The sequence below is a fragment of the Pectinophora gossypiella genome, unplaced genomic scaffold (genome assembly GCF_024362695.1).
Source record: "Pectinophora gossypiella unplaced genomic scaffold, ilPecGoss1.1 Pgos_58, whole genome shotgun sequence".
Classification (NCBI taxonomy): Eukaryota; Metazoa; Arthropoda; class Insecta; order Lepidoptera; family Gelechiidae; genus Pectinophora; species Pectinophora gossypiella.
In genome coordinates, this window is record NW_026063268.1 from 145,217 (window position 1) to 170,092 (window position 24,876).

A 24,876-nucleotide genomic window follows, 5' to 3' on the forward strand; every position below is an offset into this window, starting at 1 on the left:
CAAAGAGGAAATTCAAAATAAAAGAGAAATAGGAACAGTACAATTTGCGGTCTTGTTGCTAAGTAACAATCTCTTCCAGGCAACTAACATAGTCAACTGCTTTCTAGTCTGCCTAAAGCCACTCATTGCGACCTATTTGTTCGAATGTAACTCACAGTTATAGCTAAGTTATAATAATTACTATATAACCAGTAAGGTAGCTGCCCGTATTGTTATGCAGATTACAATCGATTTAGAGTTACTATTATGTTGTCTAACTACCGGTTGCAATGCGGTGGATATAAACTGTCTTTCGATATTATTGTGTTGAACGACCTCCGTGGTCCAGTGGTTGAGCGTTGGGCTCACAATCCGGAGGTCCTAAGTTCGAATCCCGGTAGGCACATATCACAAAAATCACTTTGTGATCCCTAGTTTGGATAGGACATACAGACTGATTACCTGACTGTCCGAAAGTAAGATGATCCGTGCTTCGGGAGGCACGTTAAGCCGTTGGTCCCGGTTACTACTTACTTATGTAAGTAGTCATTACATGAGCCATGTCAGGGGCCTTTGGCGGCTCAATAATAACCCTGAGACCAGGGTTGATAATTGGTTGAGGTTGGTAATTTGCCTCACAACCCACACGATAGAAGAAGATTCAGGTGCACTTCGGTAGTATGTGACCTAACCTGTATTGCGTTGGGAGGTCAGACAGGCAGTTGCTTCTGTAAAAAACCGGACCTGTCAAATCTTCAATAATGCTAGGGAGATGCTCTTGTCGGCGGAGCTTTCCCGTGCTACTTTTTACTTACATAAATATCACAAGGAAAGGAATTTAAAAAAATTAAATCGACTTCAAAATCTGTCACATAAAATGTCGGACTTATTATAACGTTTTTCTTCTTTAAAATTCATAAATAAGTTAAATAGAAAAAAGAAAATGTTTTTTAAATGGATTTTGTTATTAGTTTTAGATGTGTCTTTATTTAGTAATAAGAATTTCATAATTTATCTTGAACCTAGTGCTAATGGGAAATAGACGTCAGTTTATTTATCTATGTATATACAGGGTGTTAGTGGCATTATCCATCGCAAAAGTATAAAATTATAAATTCCACTTGATATTAACCCACAAGAATAATGGTATGAATCATCCCTGAAAGTTTTCGTTACGGTGTCACTATCACACTGTATGTATTCTTTCTTGTAGTGTCGAAATATTCCTCTGTGCTAATAACTAGAACAACAGCGTATCCAGATTTGGCATAACCTATTTTGGGTCTGGTTTGAATGGCTGTTAATTTATAATAATTAGTGGTTTGTTTGGACAGCCGGTTATGTCCATATTGTTACGTAGATATTTAGTTATTTAGAAATAGAACTGATTGTTAATTCTATACATAAACAGCCTATATACGTCCCACTACTGGGCACAGGCCTTCTCTCAATCAACCGGAGGGGTATGAAGTATACTCCACCACGCTGCTCCAATGCGGGTTGGTGGAGGTGTTTTTACGGCTAATAGCCGGGACCAACGGCTTAACGTGCCCTCCGAAGCACGGAATCATCTTAATTTTTCGAACAATCAGGTGATTCAAGCCTGAAAAGTCCTTACCAAACAAAGGACAGTCTCGCAAAGTGATTTCGACAATGTCCCCATCGGGAATTGAACCCGGACCTCCAGATCGTGAGCCTAACGCTCTAACCACTAGACCACCGAGGCTGTCGTTAATTCTATATTTGTTATTTACTAGAAAGAAAGAAAGATTTATTGTTTCGGACACCACAGGCACGGATTACATATATATACATTATAATGACATCACATCAAAAGACAACACGTAAAACATAGAACACGTTCAGCTGCTTGTCTTCCCGGGCATGTCGTAAAAACCGACAGAGGGATTGTGTCCTCTAACATGATGGACTAATGTTATGGGCGATAGGCTGATCCCTTATCACCATAAGGTTCATCATATCCAGCTTACGACATCGTATCAACAGTGGCTGCAAGTTGTCTTTGATTACTTGTGGCTCTGCCCACCCCATTAGGGATAACGGGCGTGAGTTTATGTATGTATGTATGTATCAAAAGACAAATAACGCACACATGAAATATTCTCTATATAGAAACATGGAAAACGAAAAAAGAAACTTATACCTAAATTAAATGTGACGTCATGTCGGCTTACCCATGTGTAGAGGATGGTGTCCTGTATGAAAGGTCCTCACTCAGCTGATGCCGCGGCGTGAGCCTCGACGCTGCTATTCTGTGAAATACTCCAGTGGTTAAGCGTTAGGCTTACGGAGCGGAGGTCGCGCGGATTAGGACATTCAGAATCAGAATCATTTATTCAACGTAATTATCATGGATAAACTTGTTGAAGGTCAATGTAACATTTTTGAATTTACGTCATTTCGCAAGTTGTTATGGCTGAGGAGAAGAAATGACAAGAAACTGCAACAGCAACACGTCTTTTAAATCAATGAGGGTACATTACAAGTTATTTAATAACTAGAGGAACACATTAAATACCAGTCATTTTTATCATTTAGGTAATCATTAATCTTTAATAAGCTTTTTTACATAAAGTAAGCTTCACGTGAGCTTTAAATTTATTCTCTGACAAATTTAAAATATTATCTGGTATGTTATTGTAAAAACGTATACATAACCCCAAAAAAGATGAATTTAATTTACTTAATCTAGAATTTTGAATAGTAATTTTTGCATTGCTGGCTGAGCACCCATCTCCCTAACCTAACCTAACCTAACCTGACGATTTGACAGGTCCTCTTTTTTACCGAAGCGACTGCCTGTCTGACCTTCAAACCTGTAAAGGGAAAACCAGCCCAATACAGATTAGGTCACATACCTCCGAAACGCCTTTCTCGAGCGCTTCGACCAATAAACGCACCGAATGCTATCTACGTGGATAGCTGTTGGTCGAAATCCTCGGTATAAATCGCGCCGCGCGCGGTGTGCGTACCGTGCCGCGGGAGCAGTCCTTATGCTAAGTGTTATATAGATCGAAATGAGAGATAGAACGGACTGAAAGCGATAAAATATTGCCAATAACACTGGTGATATGTATCTAGTCAGTCGAGGCCATAACTATAAATATTATCGAGTTACTTTTTAGCTGGAAGAATAAGGAATAATACTACGTATAGAACGGCAACTCTCCGCTCCCCACCAGCGACTGAGCTAGGTTTACCTCACCCCCCTCGGTCTTATTTTATTCTTCGTCGTTGTGATATTTTTATGATGAAATACACAATAGAACTTGATGTATCATTATGATCATCATCATCATCAGCCCGTTAACGTCCCCACTGCAGGGGCACGGGCATTCCCTATGGATGGATATGAGTAGGGAGATTGGGCCTTAAACCATCACACGGGCCTAGTGCTACAATCGAAGACCGAGCCCGTTTACCGCTGCGCCACCGAGCTCCTCTGACGATTCCTGCAGACACCTCCTAATTTTACTTTAAGTTATAACCGTCATTTTCATATCCGTCGAAAAGGAAAGGGACGGATGATTCACAGCTCTTAATTTTAGGAAGAATGAGTAAATGACTGAATAACCCGGGCGAATCAAAAAGGTATCTCGCTGGTATGCAAACCGTTTGACGTGTGCTGTCAACTTAATTCTGTCGGGTTATTGGCCAGTGTAAATTTTTAGACGGTTGTTTTAGATTTGTGCTTAAAATTGACGTTCCATTTTTATGCTTGTCGATTACCTGTCCCTTTGCTTTTCGGCGGATAAGAAAATGTCAGATATAACTTAAAATAAAATTAGATGGTATTTACAGGAATTATCACCGAAACTCAGAATCATGGTCGGTATCATCCCCCTCAGTATTCGGGACGACGTTACTAACACTCTGTATAAGGCTTTTCGCTTATATCTTACCACCAGTTAACATCTAAATCTTCAGCCTATCTGTATTAAACCAGAATCTTAGATAGCTACAATTTATAGTTATGGTCGCGATAGAAGGCTTGCTTTAGGCTGTTATACTGTCTATATATATTATGCAGGTAGCTTTTTTGACGTGGCGTAATATAGGTTTATTTATTTATTTTATTTACATATTTCTTTTCTTTAAAAAAATTACAGCAGTGGTGCTAATTCCTGTAAACACCATCTAATTTTAAGTTACACCTGTCATTTTCTTATCCGTTGAAAAAAACGGCGGGTTACCATCTTTACTTGGTTGACATACCACTAATCCGCACCAAGCGCTTCGCTTCATCCTTCATAATGCGCACAGCCAAGGAATGGAATGGGCTGCCGGCGTCGGTGTTTCCTGTATCTTATAACCTGGGGTCCTTTAAATCACGGGTGAATAGGCATTTTCTGGGTAAGCTCGTTCCAACGTCGATCTCTTCTTCTCCTCGTGTTCAAGAGCAAACCCATTTTAATTAAAAAAAAAGATTTCCCTCTTATCTTCCCGACGGAGGGATTGTGTCCTCTAACATGATGGACTAATGTTATGGGCGATACGCTATTCCCTTATCACCATAAGGTTTATCATATAACGACATCGTATCAACAGTGGCTGCAAGTTGTCTTTGGTTACTTGTGGCTCTGCCCGCCCCATTAGGATTACGGGCGTGAGTTTATGTATGTATGTGGTCAACAAATATCTTTCAACTTATCTGTTGACCGCTCACTGAATAAGGATGTTACTTAGAAGATATTAATGCATGGGATTAACTCGTCTGAGAATTGATATTAGGCAGCTAAATTACTGAATTGTATAAAAATATTTAATGTTTTTTATGTTTTAAAGAACGTCTAGGGCCCTGTGCCGAGGTTTTTCTTGCAGCTTCTTTTCCCCGGCTATACAGGTTGTGAGAAGCTGCAGTAGTTTTAGGCGGATGAGACGTTCGTTATGTAAAAATGACGATTCAAAGTGTAACTATGTTACCTACTGAATAAATATACTCGTATTTTTGAATTTGAATTTTTGAATATGTATGTAATCGTTTAAGCTTTCGCCTTGCACCAGCCCCTCGACCGATTGATTCTCAACTCACAGTAGTCGCAGTCAAGTTTATGCGTTCCCATTGTTACTGTTACGCCATCACGCCTTCGCCATAAGGAACTGGGTAGGCTGTTAATTATACGCTGGACACTGGACTGTGTCGGGTTACGTGTGGCTATAGCCTTGAGGGGTAGATAGAGAGGCGAGATAGAATGTTTGAGTCATTTCCTTTTTGGTATTAGATTTCATACTACATCAAGTATTTATATTTATTAGCCTAGTTTGGTTGGGACATCTAATTTTATTATAGGCTGATTACCTGATTGTCCGAACGAAAGATGATTCGTGCTTCGGAAGGCACGTTCGGAAGGACCAACGCCGGACCCAGTTACTGCTTACTGATGTAATTAAGTAGTCGTTACATAAGTCATGTCAGGGGCCTTTAGCGGCTCAATAGTAACCCTAACACCAGGGTTGATGAGGTTGGTAATCCGCCTCACAACCCACACGATAGAAGACGAATCAAGTATTTTGATTAGTGTAGTTAGGTTTTTTATATTATGTGTAAAAAATATGTCTAATGATTATTATGCGTATTGATCATTAGGATAAGTTATAATATGCCTTGTTAAATTATGACTTTATGTTTTTAACAATAGGGAATCGTTTTGAAAAACTCAAAAGTTCGGCCATGTTGGAATACCTTTTTTTGACGTGACTTATTGTAAAAAAAAAGTTTTCATCTCGAGCTCCTCCGTGCTTCGGAAGGCACGTTAAGCCGTTGGACCCGGCTGCATTAGCAGTCGTTAATAACCACCAATCCGCACTGGGCCCGCGTGGTGGTTTAAGGTCCGATCTCCCTATGCATCCATATGGAAGGCCCGTGCCCCAGCAGTGGGGACGTTAATGAGCTGATGATGATGATTGATTTTTATGCGTAATGATCATTAGGATAAGTTATAGTTTGCCTTGTTAAATTATGACTTATGTTTTTAACAATAAGGAATCTGAAAAACTCAAAAGCTCGGCCATATTGGAATACTTTTTTTTGACATGACTTATTGTAGATTTGCCGCAGATGGCATTGACCACTTGGCCAGAACACTATCTGGCGTATCTTTACTAAAAACCTTAATTTCCGACCGTAGTTTTTACCCCACCAGATAGCATACCCCACCACCACAGGATAGTACCACTACGCACAAAACCTGCATTTCTAACCCTTATAAGGCCTAATAGGTTTCATTTGAAGACAATTTACGTTCCTAAACTATCGAAGTAAAAAGAAGATTGTAGGGAAATCTTGTTTGTTAGGTTTTGTTAAGAGCAATTTTGGATTTGTTAGGTTAAAACGTTAAGGAGCCTTGGTAGCTCAGTTGCTAGAACGCTTGCCTCTCACTTTGAGGTCGCAGGTTCGAATCTTTCTGGCCACGTCTTTCCCTCAGCGCGAGCGTTACAGATTCCGATGTGGTAGTAGTTTTACAGCTAGTTACATAATGGTGCTAATTCCTGTAAATACCATCTAATTTTATTTTAAGTTATATCTGTCATTTTCTTATCCACCGAAAAGGAAAAGGACGGGTAATCGACAAGCATAAAATTTATGGAACACACGTCAATTTTAAGGACAAATCTAAAACAACCGTCTAAAAATTTTACATCAGTCAATAACCCGACACAGGTAAGACAGCACGTCAAACGGATTGCATACCAGCGCAGCGATATACCTTTTTGATTCGCCCGGGTTATTCATTCATTTACTCATTCTTCCTAAAATTAAGAGCTGTGAATCATCCGTTCCTTTTCTACGGATATGAAAATGACGGATATAACTTAAAATAAAATTAGGCGGTGTCTGCAGGAATCGGGGCCATTATGTAATTTAATTTTTGCGTTCAAAAAGCGCCAATTTTGTAAGCCAATTTTGAAAAATAAATATTTTTGTTTTTTGCATCCACCAACCCGCATTGGAGCAGCGTGGTGGAGTATGCTCCATACCCCCTCCGGTTGATTGAGGGGAGGCCTGTGCCCAGCAGCGGGACATATATAGGCTGTTTATGTATGTGTGTATATTGAGGCTTTTCGGCGGGAAACGGGAACGGGACAGTTGCTTTCTTCATTGAGTAATCTAAATAATTAATACGAAGTGGTGTTTTGTGGTTAATGATCGCATTAAGTTAGTCGGAAGACATTCGCGAGTGTTATTATATTGGAGTATTCAATAAACAAAGTGTATCTGCCTATTTTCGCTTCGTGCCGGGAAGCCGCTTCATAACTCAAAAGTTTATGCGGACTTTTGAGTTAATTCGTTTGGGGTTCGGAGTAGGAGTCTACTCCGAGGGTGGGGGCTTGGGTTTCATCATCATCACCTTTCATCATTTCATTAATCATCAAGAAAAAAAATACATAAGACATGGCTGTATGGGCATAGTTCCCTTTGCCTTACCCTTCGGGGAAAACCAAAACAAAAAAAAAAGTGTGTATATTGACTATCTATTGGTCGTTAGTCTATGTAGCATTGTGCATCCATTAGAAAGGGCTTAGAATGCTGCTGAACGCCCTTCGCCGGTTGGTCTCCAAATCTCACAAGCATGCTCTATGGTAATTAGGTGAATGCTCAAATCCGTGGGAAATAGATCGGAGGCTGTAGATAGCTCGCTCCTTTGCCTTTTCCCTGTTCGCTCATAGAAAACTATACATAATAGATAATATATTTTTTTAAGTTTAAATAAAGTGTTAGAATACTTAAATATAATAATGCTTCATAATATTATAATCTAGACTACAAGGTAATAAGCAATGTATCTTTAACTTAAACTACCATAATATACTTGTAAACTCTCTCTTTATGGTACAGTGTCCGCTTAGCTAACCTGAAGATTTTTTAATTGTTTTTTTGGGGTTTTTTTTTTCTTATTTTTTTTAATTCGGTTCATTTGTTATGTTTTATGGAATTAAATATTTTAATAGATGCATTAAACATATCCGAAAGCTTATATGACAGATGAAGTCTTTTGACTTCTTCGTGTTAATTTCGTCTTTCGTCAAAAGATTTTTTTTGTACGAGAATAAGTTTCCTTGATTAAGTTTCCAAATACCTATTATAAATAAAATATTATTCAAATAAAAAATAAACCAGGGATGAACGTGGGTTTAAGTATTTGACAGCCAAGCAAAGTTGAATCCGATTATCACTTTGCCACCATCATGCTAAGGTCAGCTTGGTATGGCCATGTTAAAAGCCTTTACCCAACGACCCAAGAAAGTGTGGATAGATTGTGTAACGAAGGTTATGTGTGTGAAAGGTGTGAGTCTGAGATGACTGACAGAGATAGTTGGTAGAGGAACAGATGTTGTGCCGACCACACCTGGAGTGGCATAATGGCAGGTAGATGATGATGATTATACCTTTGTTCCAGGGACACCATCCTCGTCGAAACTCATCAGCTATGATGGTTCCACGTCGACCCAACTGACATTTGAGTGAGTCCATCAATTGTTAACTAGCTTACTGCCTCATCACATCACATCATCATCATCACATTTCAAGGACAGAACGTCTATTGACGTTCAGATTCCAAGTTGTCATACTTTCATATTACCTATTACGAACCATCAATGACCCATGCTCTCTGTCCGTGAAAGGGTTAACTAGCTTACTGCCTGTCACATCCGTGCTTAGGAACACGCACAACATAACCAGCCTATATACGTCCCACAGCTGGGCACAGACCTCTTCTCAATCAACCGGAGGACCAACTCCGATGGAGCATACCGCGCTGCTCCAGTACAGGTTGGTGGAGGCATTTGGCAGTGTCCTAGCCACAGGACAGTCTCAAGTGATGGAAACTCACGAAGAGAAAATTAATCAAACCCCCCCGCCGCCCAGCCATTGCGGGAACCCCTTTAGGATGATGCTATGTTCAGTGTTGTTATATGATGTGTAATTTTTCAGATCGAGTCATCAGGTGCCGAAAATCAAAGTGGGACCTGACCTTCGGAGCGCGAGGAAACCTAAAACTGTTAACCGGTGAGATGTACAATCGTCATCCTCTCCAAATTCAAATTCAAAAATATCTTTATTCAGCAGGTAACATAGTCACACTTTGAATCGTCATTTTTACATAACGAACGTCTCATACGCCTAAAACTACTGCAGCTCACAACCTGCATAGTCGGGGAAAAGAAGCTGCACGAAAAACCTCGGCACAGGACCCTAGACGTTCTTTAAGAAAATAAACATAAAATATTGTTATACAATTGAGTAATTTAGCTGCCTAATATCAGTTCTCAGACAGTTAATCCCATGCATTCATTTATCTTCTAAATAATCACTAACTTTATAATAACCTTTTTTGTAATGCAATATCCCAGTCAGGGGCCTTTGGCGGCTCAATAATAAACCTGACACCAGGGTTAATGAGGTTGGTACTCCACCTCACAACCCACACGATAGAAGAAGATTGTCGAATGTATCTTTTCTCAGGTACAAACCGGAGCCACCGCCATTCGTTCCTCCGCTCCCGTTCCTGCCCACCCTGAAACCGGAAGACGTGCAGAAGAGCATCTTCTTCAACACCGCTTTACAGAAAGCGCTGACTTCATCACTCGCACAGATGCCGCTTCGCAAGAGGACTGACAATGGTACGTAAATACAGTATGTTAGTGACATCGTAACGAAAACTTTGAGGGATGATTCAGGCCATGATTCTTAGTTGATATCAAGTGGAATTTTCCGTCGCAAAAGTATGGATCGTCTTACTTTCTGACAATCAGGTGATCAGCCTGTAGTGTCCTAACCAAACTAGGGGCCACAAAGTAATGTTTCGGGTAGAAATGTGTGTTTAAATCAGGACCCCGATACCGACCCCGCCGGCGTGGTCGACGATTTCCCTCATTCAGCGCTTATCGCTATCGACCCACTAGGGTCGATTAATAATTATTTCAAATATTTTTCCTCTCAGACGACGCCCTGAGCCGAGGTTCGCGCCCAACTGGGCACCCTCAGGCCTGTTGTTTTAAACGTTGTACCGGGTGAGAGCCTTCAGCGCTCCCCATTTGTCCGGCCAAGTAGTTAATGCCATCTGCGGCAAATCTACAACAAGTCACGTCAAAAAAAATGTGTGTTTTAAAAAATGCGCTGCAGTATCAAACTTTCGTATTTCAGACATCCAATCCCCAGAAGAATCTCGTCGAAGACTCCACAAATGCGACGTGGCGGGATGCCACAAGGTATACACCAAGAGTTCCCATCTCAAGGCTCACAAAAGGACACATACTGGTACGTACTATAATATCGACTGATCGACGAACCTCACAACACTAGCTTACGTACTTTGACACATGGTATAAGAAAACCAGTATGCTCAATCCTATGACAAGCCGCCATTGCTAGCCCTTTGATGACGTAATTTTTTTTTTTTTGTTTTGGTTTTCCCCGAAGGGTAAGGTAAAGGGAACTATGCCCATACAGCCATTTCTGACGTATTTTTTTTCTTGATGATTAATGAAATGATGAAAGGTGATGATGATGAAACCTAAGCCCCCACCCTCGGAGTAGACTCCTACTCCGAACCCCAAACGAATTAACTCAAAAGTCCGCATAAACTTTTGAGTTATGAAGCGGCTTCCCGGCACGAAGCGAAAATAGGCAGATACACTTTGTTCATTGAATACTCCAATATAATAACACTCGCGAATGTCTTCCGACTAACTTAATGCGATCATTAACCACAAAACACCACTTCGTATTAATTATTTAGATTACTCAACGAAGAAAGCAACTGTCCCGTTCCCGTTTCCCGCCGAAAAGCCTTTGATGACGTAAGTGTTACCACTGTGTTACCACTGTGTTACCATTAAATTGGTATCTCCAACATTCCAAGGACGTAAATTTTATTATTGAAAATTAAGTCAATTACTGACTAATGTATCTAATTACTATTACTTGTCACATACATAAAAATCATTTAAAGCAAAGTAAATATAAAAACATTGGTCGTGAATAATGTTTTTTTTTACGAAATGGCAACGCATGGTGGGATGACGTCAGCTGGGCTAACCTTGTAATGTTAGCTGTCACTTTTGAGCATACCTCATATCGTTAAACGTTTTGTGTTCATTGATCTGGCCAAACCACATCATGATGTGACCAACGAGTGATATTTTATTTCATGAAATATGACCATTTAATGAAATGACCGAACACATCATGAAGTGATCAATTCTAAGATCTGGCCACGATATATATAGGGTGTTAGTGACATCATCGTAATCGTAATTATGATGGGTGATTCAGACCATAATTCCGAGTTTCAAATAATTTAAAAAAAAACAACTCATGAATTTTCCGACAGGAAATTCCACTTGATATCAACTCTGAATCATCCCCCTTAGTATTCGTTACGATGTCACTAACACCCTGTATGCTATACACCTCTGCCTAACCCCCGCTAGGATGCTATGTCGTATTGTTTTCATAATAATATCATTTGTCAGGCGAAAAGCCCTATAGCTGCGTGTGGGCAGGGTGCGGGTGGCGTTTCGCGCGCTCGGACGAGTTAACTCGCCACACTCGTAAACATACCGGGCAGCGGCCGTTCGCATGCGCGCTGTGCCGCCGCGGGTTCGCCCGCTCCGACCACCTGCGGCTGCACATGAGGAAACACGCGCCAGCGCACCGACACGGGCCATGCGACGTGTGATTTACAACGTTTTTTGGGATTGGGATTGAAATTTACACGAATTTACACGGTTTTACATGAATTTACACGGTTTTACACGAATTTACACGGTTTTACATGAATTTACATGTTTCTACATTAAGGGGCTTTTCAGGCTACGTTCCTCAAAAGTAATGTAGATGGCTCTGTAACGATTTTTCCTTCGTTTAACCTGGATAGTTATACATAACATAACATACATAAATAGCCTATATACGTCCCACTGCTGGGCACAGGCCTCCTCTCAATCAACCGGAGAGGGTATGGAGCATACTCCACCACGCTGCTCCACTGCGGGTTGGTGGAGGTGTTTTTACGGCTAATAGCCAGGACCAACGGCTTAACGTGCCCTCCGAAGCACGGAATCAACTCACTTTTTCGGACAATCAGGTGATTCGAGCCTGAAAAGTCCTTGCCAAACAAAGGACAGTCTCACAAAGTGATTTCGACAATGTCCCCATCGGGAATCGAACCCGGACCTCCGGACCTCCTCCTGGATAGTTATATGCATGTTTTATCTTTTTGCTTTTGGGTATAAATGCTATTGGTAGTGGAGCTGGTTTAAAGCGGTACAACGCCATCTATATTGTTTTTGAGAAACGTACACTGTCATAAATTCATCAGTTAATATAATCACACTATTAAATGAGATTTTTATCCGAATTTTATAAAATGTATTCATTGATATTATGAAGGAAAAAAATCGCACACAACATGCCTTAAAATCATTACTGGTGCTAAATCCTGTAGACAGCATCTAATTTTATTTTAAGTTATATCTATCGCTTTCTTATCCGCTGAAAAGGAAAGGGACGGATAATCGACAAACATAAATGGGGCTTAAAGGAGTCTCTATACTGTGAATGTGGTCACCCGGATCAAACCATATCTCACATAGCGAACGAGTGCCCTCTACACCGGTTCCCAGGTGGCATAGCCGGGCTGCATTGTCTGACGGATGCGGCAGAGACTTGGTTAGGGGAGCTTAAGCTGGATATACGATCCACGCAGGATATTTTATTTTTGTCTGCCATACGCAATAATAATAATCGACGAACATTAAATTTATAGAACTCAGCTCTCGAAAAACTCAATTTTAGGGACAAATCTAAAACAACCCTATAAAAAAATTACATTGGCATATAACCCGACGGAATTACGATCAATCGGTTTGCATATCAGCGAGATACCAATTTGATTCGCCCGGGGTTATTCATTCATTTACTCATTCTTCCTAAAATTGAGAGCTGTCAATCATCTGTCCCTTTCCTTTGCGGCGGATAAGAAAATGACAGGCATAACTTAAAGTATAATTGGGAGGTGTCTGCAAGAACCGGGGCCATTATATTGTTATATTATAATATATTTTAGTTAATAATTAATTATACTAAAGGTGGCATTATTTTTAAACTTAAGGCCAGTAATTTTCTACATTTATTTTGTTTATATTTAAGAATACCTATATAGTTATGTAGTAAATAAACAAACTCTTCTTAGAAAGCAATTCAGTTTTCTGAATATCCTTTAAAGATACTATGTTAAATTATTTTTTGAAAAAAAAAAAAAAAGAAAAATTTGTATGTGAACATACATTTTCTCATCACATCATACAAACAAAATTTACTTGTATTATTGTTTGTATCTGTCTGTTAAACTTATTTAAGAATTTTAATTTGAATATCCTTTATAAATAAAAATACATAAAAAATTTTTGAAGAAGAAAAAAACTTGTATATGAACATACATTTTCTCATCACATCTTACAATCTAAATTTAGATGTATTATTGTTTGTATCTGTCTGTTAAACTTATTTAAGAATTTTAATTTGAATATCCTTTAAAAATAAAATACAAAATATTTCTTGAAAAAAAAAAAAAATTTATGTAAACTAAACATACATTTTCTCGTTACGTATGACGTAACTGTACCTATTTCACGTTACGACGTTATATATTTCATTTTTTTAATTAAATATAAGAATGTGCTCAAAAAAAAAGTTCCACAATTATTAAATATACAGGGCAGTTGTGGCAATAATAGATTAATAATAATAATAATATTTTTATTTTATTTTTTTACTTTTTGTACTTAATATAATAAGAATAAGATATTTTCAAATTGTTTTGTTTTCAAATGTTTATATTTTAGAATTAAAACAAACATATTTTTGTAACACGTTTTTTTTTACACTTCCCACTTGGCTGTATGGCATACAGGTGTGTGCCTACGCGCCGGGAAAAAGTTATGTTCGTTTGACATTTCGTTTACGCGATGACGATGGCAATTTAGTCCCGTCGCGATTATTTCTTTAAAGTGGTGTATAAGCCACATATATTATGATGGAAGGATGGTGAAGTCTTCTGGTGAGTGTTTTGATGGTTATTATCGTGGAACGTTGGCAATTATGAGCTTCATATGTTCATGACAATGACCTAACCTCACGTTCTTTCTTTCAGTATAAAAACAATGGTTTAGTCCATCGACTAGGGGGAATGCTGTTATAATATCGTCCCACGTGATGTGGTGAGTGTTTTTACCTATAATTCCGCGTCGTAACGGGGTTGACAGAGCTGTAACATGTCATTTTGTTACAGGGGTCAAAGTCCACCGGCAGAGTCCAGTGTTAAAGTTCTACTAGAATGACCAACTGTAAAGTCTAACTTCAAAAATCAACTTCAAGGTCTTCCTTCAGGGTCCAGCTCCCCAGCCATGACTACCATTTGTGCTCATTATCTGCTTTTGCCGTCAGGGTCAGTTCCTGCTGCGGTCATTAATGTACATAATTCCAGTTTGGTGTTAAAATCTCTGGATACCATCTAAATATCTCTTCTTCATGATTAATTTAACTTATTATGGATAGTGCTATGCTCTCAAGATGATTTTCTACTAATACATGGAGTATTTATCCTCAGTACATACTCCATGCCTTTTGTCAAGACCTGCCGTCCTGACACTTTACTTTTCCTCATAGGAATAATACTAAGTTAAGATATCATGTTATAGTAATAGATTTATTTCTTAATTTACATTAGGATGGTTTGTAACCGACTGACTTCATATTATTTTATTGTGAAATTGTTGAACCAAATATACCATTGTTAAAAGTGAAATCTTTATTATTTCCAATACCTTGGCTTTGTTTGTAATAGGAGGGGATCTTCTATACGGCGCCCAACATTTTAATCTTATTCTCCCCCTATTCTCTGAGTTAGGTGCCTATTTCCACGCCCTGGGAAACTAATATCTCATTATAAGACAACCTCTATAGGGGCAACTCACCCCAACATTTACTGTCTTACAGTAAGCGCCCAACGTTTGGCTCAGAAAAGCAAGGTTGGAAATTAGTAGGTATTTCACTTTCTTTGTTCTTTGTAACATAACCTAGTTATAAGCACATGGTGTAACTTTATAGCAAATAGGGTGTGTTTTCTTTTAATAGGTACACACTTATGACTTTACTTTTCTATTTATAAGTAGGTATGTAAACTTGAAATTTAGCATATCTCCAGTTGTTGTTGCATAGGGACATAGTGATAATTGTATTGACAGGACCATAGTATCTCTCAGATTTCTTTTTCTTATTTTAAGCTGAGTTAGTTTACATAGGGCCATAGTCATATACTTTTAATATCACATAGGACTATAGTGACACAATTCCTTTTTCTAGTAATTTATACGATTATAAACATAGTGACTCAGAGCACATAGAAGTTCTTACATAGACATAGTAATAGACTGTGGGTTTTTTTTAACTTATTTTATTTGTTAGTGTTTACATAGGAACATAGTATTCATAAATTTGATACATAGGACCATAGTAGCATGTAGATAAGTACCTTATAGGGGTGTTACTTATAATTTTTTTTCTTCATTACATTTTGTTAGTACTTAGAGTACTATAACTGTATTCACATACATTAGTGACATATCCATATTTCTTTTTCACTTATCTGGTATACTGTTCTTACTTTGTTTACTCAGAATGGCGGAATTCAATGCTAATATTAACTTCTTGTTGAAAGATGAACTTATTCATGAACTTTCTATTCGGAATGTAAAGGTTGACCGGGATAATACTGTTGAGCAATTACGAAAATTATTTAGACAAACTTGTAAACAAGCCCGTCGCGGCAGTATAGTTATACCATCTGAGGGTTTTGAGTGTGATCTTGATGATGAACATAAAACTTTAACATTAAAAATAAATGAAATCATCTCTTGTTTATCGAGTCCTGACAAATCTCCTTCGGCCCATCAGCGTATTCTAGGCCGTGCTCAGTATTTGCTTTTGCGGTTGTCTCGCATAGAACGTCCGGCCGATGACCTTGAAAAATTGAAAACTTCTTTATTGTTATCATTGGCCAATAATGATATCACTTCCGATTCATCTTCAGATTCCGAGCATGAATTAAACCGTCCGTCGTGTATTAACAAATATAAAACTATTATTTCTCATGAAAAGAAATATAACCTCAACTCGTTGAATTTGAAATTTAAGGGTGATTCCTGTGTTCGCGTTTTCCTGGCTCGTTTGGAGGAGCTGTGTTCGGCACGGAACATTCTTGTTGATGATATTTACACTGGTTTTACTGACTTGGTGGATGGTCCCGCTTTATGCTGGTACCGCGCCAATAAATGTCGTTTTTCTAACTATAGTGAACTGGTTTCTGCTTTGAAATCAGATTTTGATTTACCTGACTACGACTTTCGTCTTCTTGAAGAGATTCGTTCGCGAACACAAGCGAAGGATGAATCCATTGTCATATATTTGTCTATCATACTAGGTATGATGTCTCGTTTGAGTAAAGAGCTTTCTGAGAGCGATAAACTCGACATCATCTTGCGGAATATTCGTCCTGAATATAGTAGGGAAATTCGGATGATCGATGTCACTACCATCCAACAATTACAACAGATAGGTAAACGTTTGGAATTGTCAAAACATAGGATTGACAACTTTATAGAACCTAATTTCTCTAAAAATTCCGTAGCTCCGGATTTCAACTTTAAATGCAAACCTAAATCCTCTAGGGATTTTTCTAAAAACATTCCTGTCGCTTCTGTTAATCGTTCTTCGACTTGCTTTCGCTGTGGTGGAACGAATCATTCCACAAATCGGTGTAATGCATCTAAGGAAGTAGTTTGTTTTAAATGTGGTAAGAAGGGGGTAAAGACTCCTCTTTGCCCAAATTGTAATCCTCATTCTAATCCAAAAAACTAGATTGCTTAGTCTCTCTGGGATCTGAATCCTGCAGGGAGGCGATATTTAATCCTGATTCTAAAGACTTTCGCCCTTATTTAACTGTTAAAGTCTATGGCATTAAAATTTCTGGTTTACTCGACTGTGGAGCCGCTTGTTCTATTTTAGGAAACAATGCTCATAAATTCTTTAAAAATCTTGGTATCCCATTGCGTAATTTAAAGTCCCCTGTATTTTTGAAAGTGGCTAGTGGTCACGAATACATGTGCCAATTTTACATGGATATTCCTATTGAATATAACAATGAGGTTAAGCTCATTCAATTTTACATTCAACCCGAAATCAAACTTCCATTACATTTCGGAATTAATTTCTGGAAATCATTTAACTTAGCCCCAGAAGTTCTGGCGTGTCTACCTGCAATAGAGCCTGTCGATTTATACAATGTAGCAAGTGTCAAAGAAAATGGCTTGCGCAATTTAGATTCTCTTTCGGATTTTCAAAAACAAGAAATTGATAACGTTAAACAACTTTTCTCTAATATTGATTCAGAGTTAGTCGGCCTTGGTCGTACTCATTTAATAGAGCATGTTATAGAAACAGGTGATGCGAAACCTATAAAACAAAAATATTATCGTATTAGTCCTGAAAAACTTAAACTTCTAGACGGCGAGTTAAACCGAATGCTCCAACATGATATTGTTGAACCATCTTTCTCTCCTTGGAATTCTCCAGTAACCATGGTACCTAAAGCCAATGGTGATATTCGTCTGTGTTTAGATAGTAGAAGGTTAAATTCAGTGTCAAAACCTGATGCCTATCCACTACCATATATTAATTATATCATGGACAATCTTCGCGATGCTAAATACTTAACTTCTCTTGACTTGAGTGCTGCGTATCATCAGATTCCTCTCTCTACTTCTTCGAAAGAGAAAACTGCTTTCACGGTTCCTGGCCGTGGGCTATTTCATTACAAGGTCATGTGTTTTGGTCTTGTAGGAGCCTCCGCTACCATGCAAAGGCTAATGGATAATCTTTTCTCCTCTCAATTTGATAACAAAGTGTTTTGTTTCATTGACGACATCATTATCTGTACCAGTTCTTTTGAAGAACACGTGAAAATTCTAAAAGCGGTCTATGAAAAACTAAGATTCGCTAATCTCACTATTAACATGAAAAAGTCATTTTTCTGCCGATCTGAACTTAAATATCTCGGTTTCGTAGTTGATCGATATGGTCTTAGGACCGATCCTTCTAAAGTAGATGTTATTGCAAATTTTCCGACGCCAACTGACGCGAAGTCAATTAAACGTTTCTTGGGAATGGCGGGTTGGTACCGTCGTTTTATCCTAAATTTCTCTCATGTTGCTAGACCTTTGTCTCGACTTACTAGTAAGAAGGTACCTTTCACATGGTCTCCGGAAGCTGAAGAAGCTTTCACCCAACTTAAATCTGCTCTTATCTCGTCACCTATTCTACAATGTCCTGATTTCTCTCAGCCATTTTACATCCATACGGATGCTTCCTCGTTTGCTATTGGTGCTGTTTTAACTCAAAGGGTCGATGGTATTGATCACCCTATCGCTTATTGTAGCAGAACATTAAACGCCCAAGAAATCAATTACTCAGCGACAGAAAGAGAACTGTTAGCTGTGATTTATTCTCTGGAGTTATACCGTCCTTATGTTGAGGGTAGCAAATGTTATATTATAACCGATCATGCCTCGTTGCAATGGTTTCAGAATCTTAGTAATCCGAGTGGTCGTCTAAATAGATGGGCATGTCGTTTGAGTCAGTTCGATTTTGATATAATTCACAGGAAAGGTAAAGAACATGTGATACCTGATGCTTTGTCTAGAATCAAGATTGACTCAGTTGAAATTGATCCCTACACTATTTCTGATCCTTGGTATATTAAAGTCTTTAACGGTTGTACTAAAAATCCTCGTCGTTATCCTAATTTCTCGGTAGTAAATGGTAAACTATGTCGTTTATCTAAAAATAAATATCATCTTATTTCTCAACACGATTGGAAAATCGTAGTTCCCCGTGAAAAATATGGAGAAGTTCTTCGAAAATATCATGATGAGCCTTCTTCCGGTCATTTCGGTGTGGCTAAGACCCACAAGAAAATTTCTTCCATATATTTCTGGCCTTCTTTATTTAAAGATGTAAAATCATATGTTGACAATTGTGAGGTATGTCGTTCATACAAGCCAGTCAATACTGCTAGGCCTGGTCTGATGGGTAACCCCCGTCAAGTTACTAAACCTTGGGAGGCTATATCATGCGATATATTAGGTCCTTTCCCTTCTTCTTATTCTCGCAATCAATACTTATTCGTGGTCTCTGATTATTTCAGTAAGTATGTTCTTTTATTTCCTTTGCGTAGTGCAACTTCTAAGGCCATTGTGAAATGTCTTGAGAAACATGTTTTTCTAGTCCATGGCGTATGTCGTATCCTGTATACCGACAACGGTCCTCAATTCACTTCTAAAGAGTTTAGAGATTCTTTAACTTCTTTCGGAGTACCTCATATATTCTATAATCCTCGATACCATCCTCAGTGTAATCAAACTGAACGAGTGAATCGTGATGTTGTTCGTGCTATTGCTTCCCTCGTGCGTTCTGATCATCGTAAATGGGATCAGAACATTCAGGAAATCCAGTGTGCGCTCAATACTTCGGTCCACGAAAGTACAAAATATACTGCCTTTTATCTAAATCATGGTAGAGAGATGGTCATCGATGGTGCTACTTATACAAAAGATTCTTCACCTTGTGATGGGTCTACCATAGTAGTAGATACCCAAACTTTTGCTTCTCGGTTGCCTCGTATGGCTGAAGTCTTCAAGAAAGTTGAATGTCACCTTAAAAAGGCATATCAACACAATGTAAAATATTATAATCTTAGGAAGCGTCCTTTGGAATTGCGGGAAGGTCAAATTATTTATAAAAGATGTTTTCCTTTGTCCAGCGCTCCCAAGCACTTTTCTGCTAAACTAGCCCCTAAGTTTGAAAAATGTGTAGTGCATAAAAAGCTAGGTAACGTAGTTTATTCATTGAAAACCTTAGAAGGTAAACCTTTGGGTTCCTTCCACATTAAAGATCTTGTTGTTCGAGGTCCTAGTGAGGAAGTTTAGGTCTTCTCTCACTTTCAAGGTTGTGTTCAAGGACATTACCTGTTAAGTGGTCATCCCTATAGGAAGGTGATCCATTTGATGAGATTTCCCTCGTTCGAGTAATATCCGTAGGCCTTGTTTATGCATTTGGTGTGTGTTTGATTACCACCCAAATGACGCCAAGGATATTCACTCTTAATAAATAAAAAGAAAATAGATTAAGTTTTTTTTAAGTACTTAAATAGTTTTTACTTGGAATAAGTTTAGTGTCATGGCCATGACTAAGTATAACGTATGCATAAGGTTTAGTCTATTATTTTAAATTTAAAAGTTAGGTAGGTTTTCCTTGGCCATGACTAAGTAAAACGTAGGCATAAGGTTTAATCTGTTATTTTAAATTTAAAAGTTAGGTAGGTTTTCCTTTAACTTGACCATATTCAAGATGTTTGTATGTTTATGTAAGGTTAAGCAGTGTTAGATTTAATTCTTTGAGTTGTCGTCTGACACCACCAGGGTGTTTCTTTGATTTGATTCAAACATATGTTGCCTATGTGCAATGTGTTTTCTTGGGAGAATCCCAAATTTTAACTCAGGTAAGCACGAGGCTAGTGCGGAATGTACTAATCCTTTTCCCCTTGGGCTACATGAGATGTGTTTTCAAGTTTGATACATGGTGATCATGTTTGTTTCTTTCCATTCTTTTACCTTTGTAAGGTAAATGTACGTTCATAACAAGTTAACTCATCAGGAGTCGCTTGTTATTTCTCTTTCGTTACTAGAATGTAGCGAAAAATTTTATTTAAAAATTTTAAATTTTTAAATAAAATTTTTCTTCCTCAACTAAAACGGAACTGTAACACGTTTTTTTTTACACTTCCCACTTGGCTGTATGGCATACAGGTGTGTGCCTACGCGCCGGGAAAAAGTTATGTTCGTTTGACATTTCGTTTACGCGATGACGATGGCAATTTAGTCCCGTCGCGATTATTTCTTTAAAGTGGTGTATAAGCCACATATATTATGATGGAAGGATGGTGAAGTCTTCTGGTGAGTGTTTTGATGGTTATTATCGTGGAACGTTGGCAATTATGAGCTTCATATGTTCATGACAATGACCTAACCTCACGTTCTTTCTTTCAGTATAAAAACAATGGTTTAGTCCATCGACTAGGGGGAATGCTGTTATAATATCGTCCCACGTGATGTGGTGAGTGTTTTTACCTATAATTCCGCGTCGTAACGGGGTTGACAGAGCTGTAACATGTCATTTTGTTACAGGGGTCAAAGTCCACCGGCAGAGTCCAGTGTTAAAGTTCTACTAGAATGACCAACTGTAAAGTCTAACTTCAAAAATCAACTTCAAGGTCTTCCTTCAGGGTCCAGCTCCCCAGCCATGACTACCATTTGTGCTCATTATCTGCTTTTGCCGTCAGGGTCAGTTCCTGCTGCGGTCATTAATGTACATAATTCCAGTTTGGTGTTAAAATCTCTGGATACCATCTAAATATCTCTTCTTCATGATTAATTTAACTTATTATGGATAGTGCTATGCTCTCAAGATGATTTTCTACTAATACATGGAGTATTTATCCTCAGTACATACTCCATGCCTTTTGTCAAGACCTGCCGTCCTGACACTTTACTTTTCCTCATAGGAATAATACTAAGTTAAGATATCATGTTATAGTAATAGATTTATTTCTTAATTTACATTAGGATGGTTTGTAACCGACTGACTTCATATTATTTTATTGTGAAATTGTTGAACCAAATATACCATTGTTAAAAGTGAAATCTTTATTATTTCCAATACCTTGGCTTTGTTTGTAATAGGAGGGGATCTTCTATACGGCGCCCAACATTTTAATCTTATTCTCCCCCTATTCTCTGAGTTAGGTGCCTATTTCCACGCCCTGGGAAACTAATATCTCATTATAAGACAACCTCTATAGGGGCAACTCACCCCAACATTTACTGTCTTACATTTTTAATTATTTTACGTTTAAAAAAGTTTTTTTTAGATTAAGGGAACGAAAAGTAACTTTTGGGGCCAGTATTTTTTGAAATCATATTTTATAGTTATATTTTAGTGAATAATGACAATAATTATACATATAAATTAAGTTTAGTGTAGTGTAAGATTTTTTTCAATTTAATTTTCTCTTTGTGAGTTTCCCTAAGCACGACTGAGTGCTATGAAAACAAAAATCCTTTAAACCAAAACAGGTTTAACATAGTGTACCAAAATTCAAAAATGAATCTAACAGGGGGGTCTAAAAAGGATGGATTAATGTCCGAAATAAAGGTATTTTATTTTTTTATTTATTTAAAAAGGTCACATCGATGCAAGTCATCTAAAGAAGCAATATTGCAATTTGACACTTGTGCAGTGATTTTTTAGATGAATTGATTCAATGTGTTCTTACATACATAAACTCACGCCCGTTATCCCTAATGGGGTTCAATGTGTTCTTATTAATAAATAATCCCTAGATTGCATAAAATATTTAATTCATCATATTTTTAAAATAAATAATGTTCAGTGGATTATTAAGATATAGTTTATAATAGTAAATTACGAAAAATTCGATCACAGATTAATGAATTTATTTTATTTTTTAGTTAAAAAAATGTTAACTATCAAAAAGCAATTAATGATCTCAAAATTGGGTATACTTTTCTCTCTTATAAGATCTCAATAAAAAAATATTATATTATGTTAAAATTAGATCAAGTTTATGATTATGTACCTACTAACTTAGTTCATTTGTTGACATAGAAGCCAGTTTAAAAGTCGCACCCCGGACACTTCATACAAAACACCTCGTTTTACACAGACACTACACATTGACATTATCGTACACGCGCACCTGTGTGTGTGACGTCTGACGCCATACGATTGAAGACTAAAGTAAGACCTGGGGAGGTAAACCTAGCTCAGCCGGTGGTGGGGAGCGGAGAGTTGCTGTTCTATAGTATTATTCTTTATGCTAAAAACACGGGACAAATACGCTGAAGGCTCTCACCCGGTACAACGTTTAAGACAACAGGCCTGAGGGTGCCCAGTTGGGCGTGAACCTCGGCTCAGGGCGTCGTCTGGAAGAATATTTGAAAGAATTACTCGAACCTAATGGACCGATAGCTGTAAACGCTGAATGACGGAATACGTCAACCACGCCGGCGGGGTCGGTATCTGGGTCCTGATTCCTGGAGTGTTTGTTATCGTTGATTGTATCACCTAACTACTAAATATGTCTTATATTTGTATTTTTTAAATTTGTTTCAACAAATGGCCTAAGTCAGTTATCAGGCCAGTTGTAAAATGTATATTTTTTTATTACGAAATTCCTACATTGTGTATTGTATTAATATTATAATAATTATTATTTGTAAACAATTTTAAATGTAAGTTGTTATTTTTAAGTGAAAATGGTGCTATAAAAATTGGATTCCTAAAAACAAATTGCCAGTATTGCCACAGTAATGTTATGTTTCTCCATTTTTTTTAATAAATGTTTTTTTTTTTGTAAAGACATGAATGAGCCTAGAATTAAACAATATTATTTACTTTTCCATACGTCTTCTCTTAATCAGTAAAACCTAGTAGATATCTGCAGTTTTTGCTAAAAGCTCTTTTTTACACCAAGCTAAGTTATATGGGGTGGTTTTCCCTTCGCGGGTTGGAAGGTCAGACAGGCAGTCGCTTCTGTAAAAACCGGACCTGTCAATTTTCAGGTTAGGTAAGCGGCCCCTATGAAAAACGGGATAACGCTAGGGAAACGATGAAATTTACACCAATCAATAGAAGCTGCATCTATTGGTAAAACAGTTCTTTGGTAGAGGCTCGGTTTAGAAAGTAATCACTGGCCCCGGTTCCTGTAGACACCTAATTTTATTTTAAGTTATATATACTTGTCATATTCTTTTCCGCTTAAAAGAAAAGGGACGGCCGACGGACAACTGCTAACTTAAAAATAAATGAATAACGCGGAGGAATAAAATAGGCATCTCGCTGATATACAACCGTTGAACTTGTGCTGTCAACTTAATTCTGTCGGGTTATTGGCCAATATAAAATATTGAAAGCAGTTTTTAAATTTCTGTCAAACAATAAAAATTTTAATAAAATACATCATTAAATCCACCACAGGCTTCGTCAAAAAAGGAACTAAAAACAAGAATAAACCATAAATCCACAAATGTTTCTGTCCAAAATTGAAGTGTTTTCCATAAATTTTATGTCTGTCGGTTACCCGTCCCTTTCCTTTTCGGTGGATAAGAAAATGATAGGTATAACTTAAAATAAACTTAGATGGTGTGTACTGGAATCAGGACCAGTGTTATATTATTATATTTTTTTTAATAACGTCTTTTTGGCTAAAGTCTATAAAATCAGATTTAATTTGTGTTAGCTTTTTTACTTTTTTTGTATTAAATCGATCACCTAATGTACCTTTAGTTTATAGAAATAAAAAATATGTATTAATAAAATGTGTTTATTTTTTATTGACCCCATAGCACACCTACTTTTTTATGCAAAATATATTCAAATTCAAAAGTAGCTTAATTCCGTAAGTAACGTAGTAATTTTTTTCATAACGAACGTCACATCCGCCAAAAACTTTGCATAGGTTTTGGCGGCAATCTCACCTGATGGCGAAGAGAGAGAATGGTCTCATGGTAAATGAAGATGTGATCTAAGCTACGAATAAATAATAGGTCTAAGTTAATACAAGCTTGCAGAGTCAAATAAGTGATTTCCCCAAATATAGATGGCGCTGTTCACATTTAACGTGATATTGTTTTTGAGAAACCTGGAAAGTCCCTCATAGTCTATCTTTTATATAT

General features: G+C 37.7%; 1 protein-coding gene and 1 long non-coding RNA gene across 4 annotated transcripts in view; both read left to right on the forward strand.

Moving 5' to 3' along the window:
• LOC126381506 (Krueppel-like factor 8) overlaps positions 1–13,150 on the forward strand; it is a 37,014-nt gene extending 23,864 nt beyond the window's left edge. For 2 of the 3 annotated variants that reach the window (XM_050030993.1, XM_050030992.1), the window contains 5 exons: positions 8,400–8,463; positions 8,936–9,010; positions 9,467–9,624; positions 10,148–10,261; positions 11,479–13,150. In XM_050030993.1, coding sequence (XP_049886950.1) covers positions 8,400–8,463; positions 8,936–9,010; positions 9,467–9,624; positions 10,148–10,261; positions 11,479–11,684 — 617 coding nt within the window. In that variant the 3' untranslated portion in view covers positions 11,685–13,150. Of the gene's footprint in view, positions 1–8,399; positions 8,464–8,935; positions 9,011–9,466; positions 9,625–10,147; positions 10,262–10,742; positions 11,251–11,478 lie in introns of those variants that run through there. The other variant, XM_050030994.1, reaches the window with a different exon arrangement.
• Positions 13,151–14,090: 940 nt separating this feature from the next.
• Positions 14,091–21,822, forward strand: LOC126381510 (uncharacterized). The gene is made up of 2 exons (XR_007568851.1): positions 14,091–14,226; positions 21,307–21,822. It is a non-coding gene; the product is annotated as an uncharacterized LOC126381510 (long non-coding RNA).
• The last annotated feature ends 3,054 nt before the right edge of the window (positions 21,823–24,876 follow it).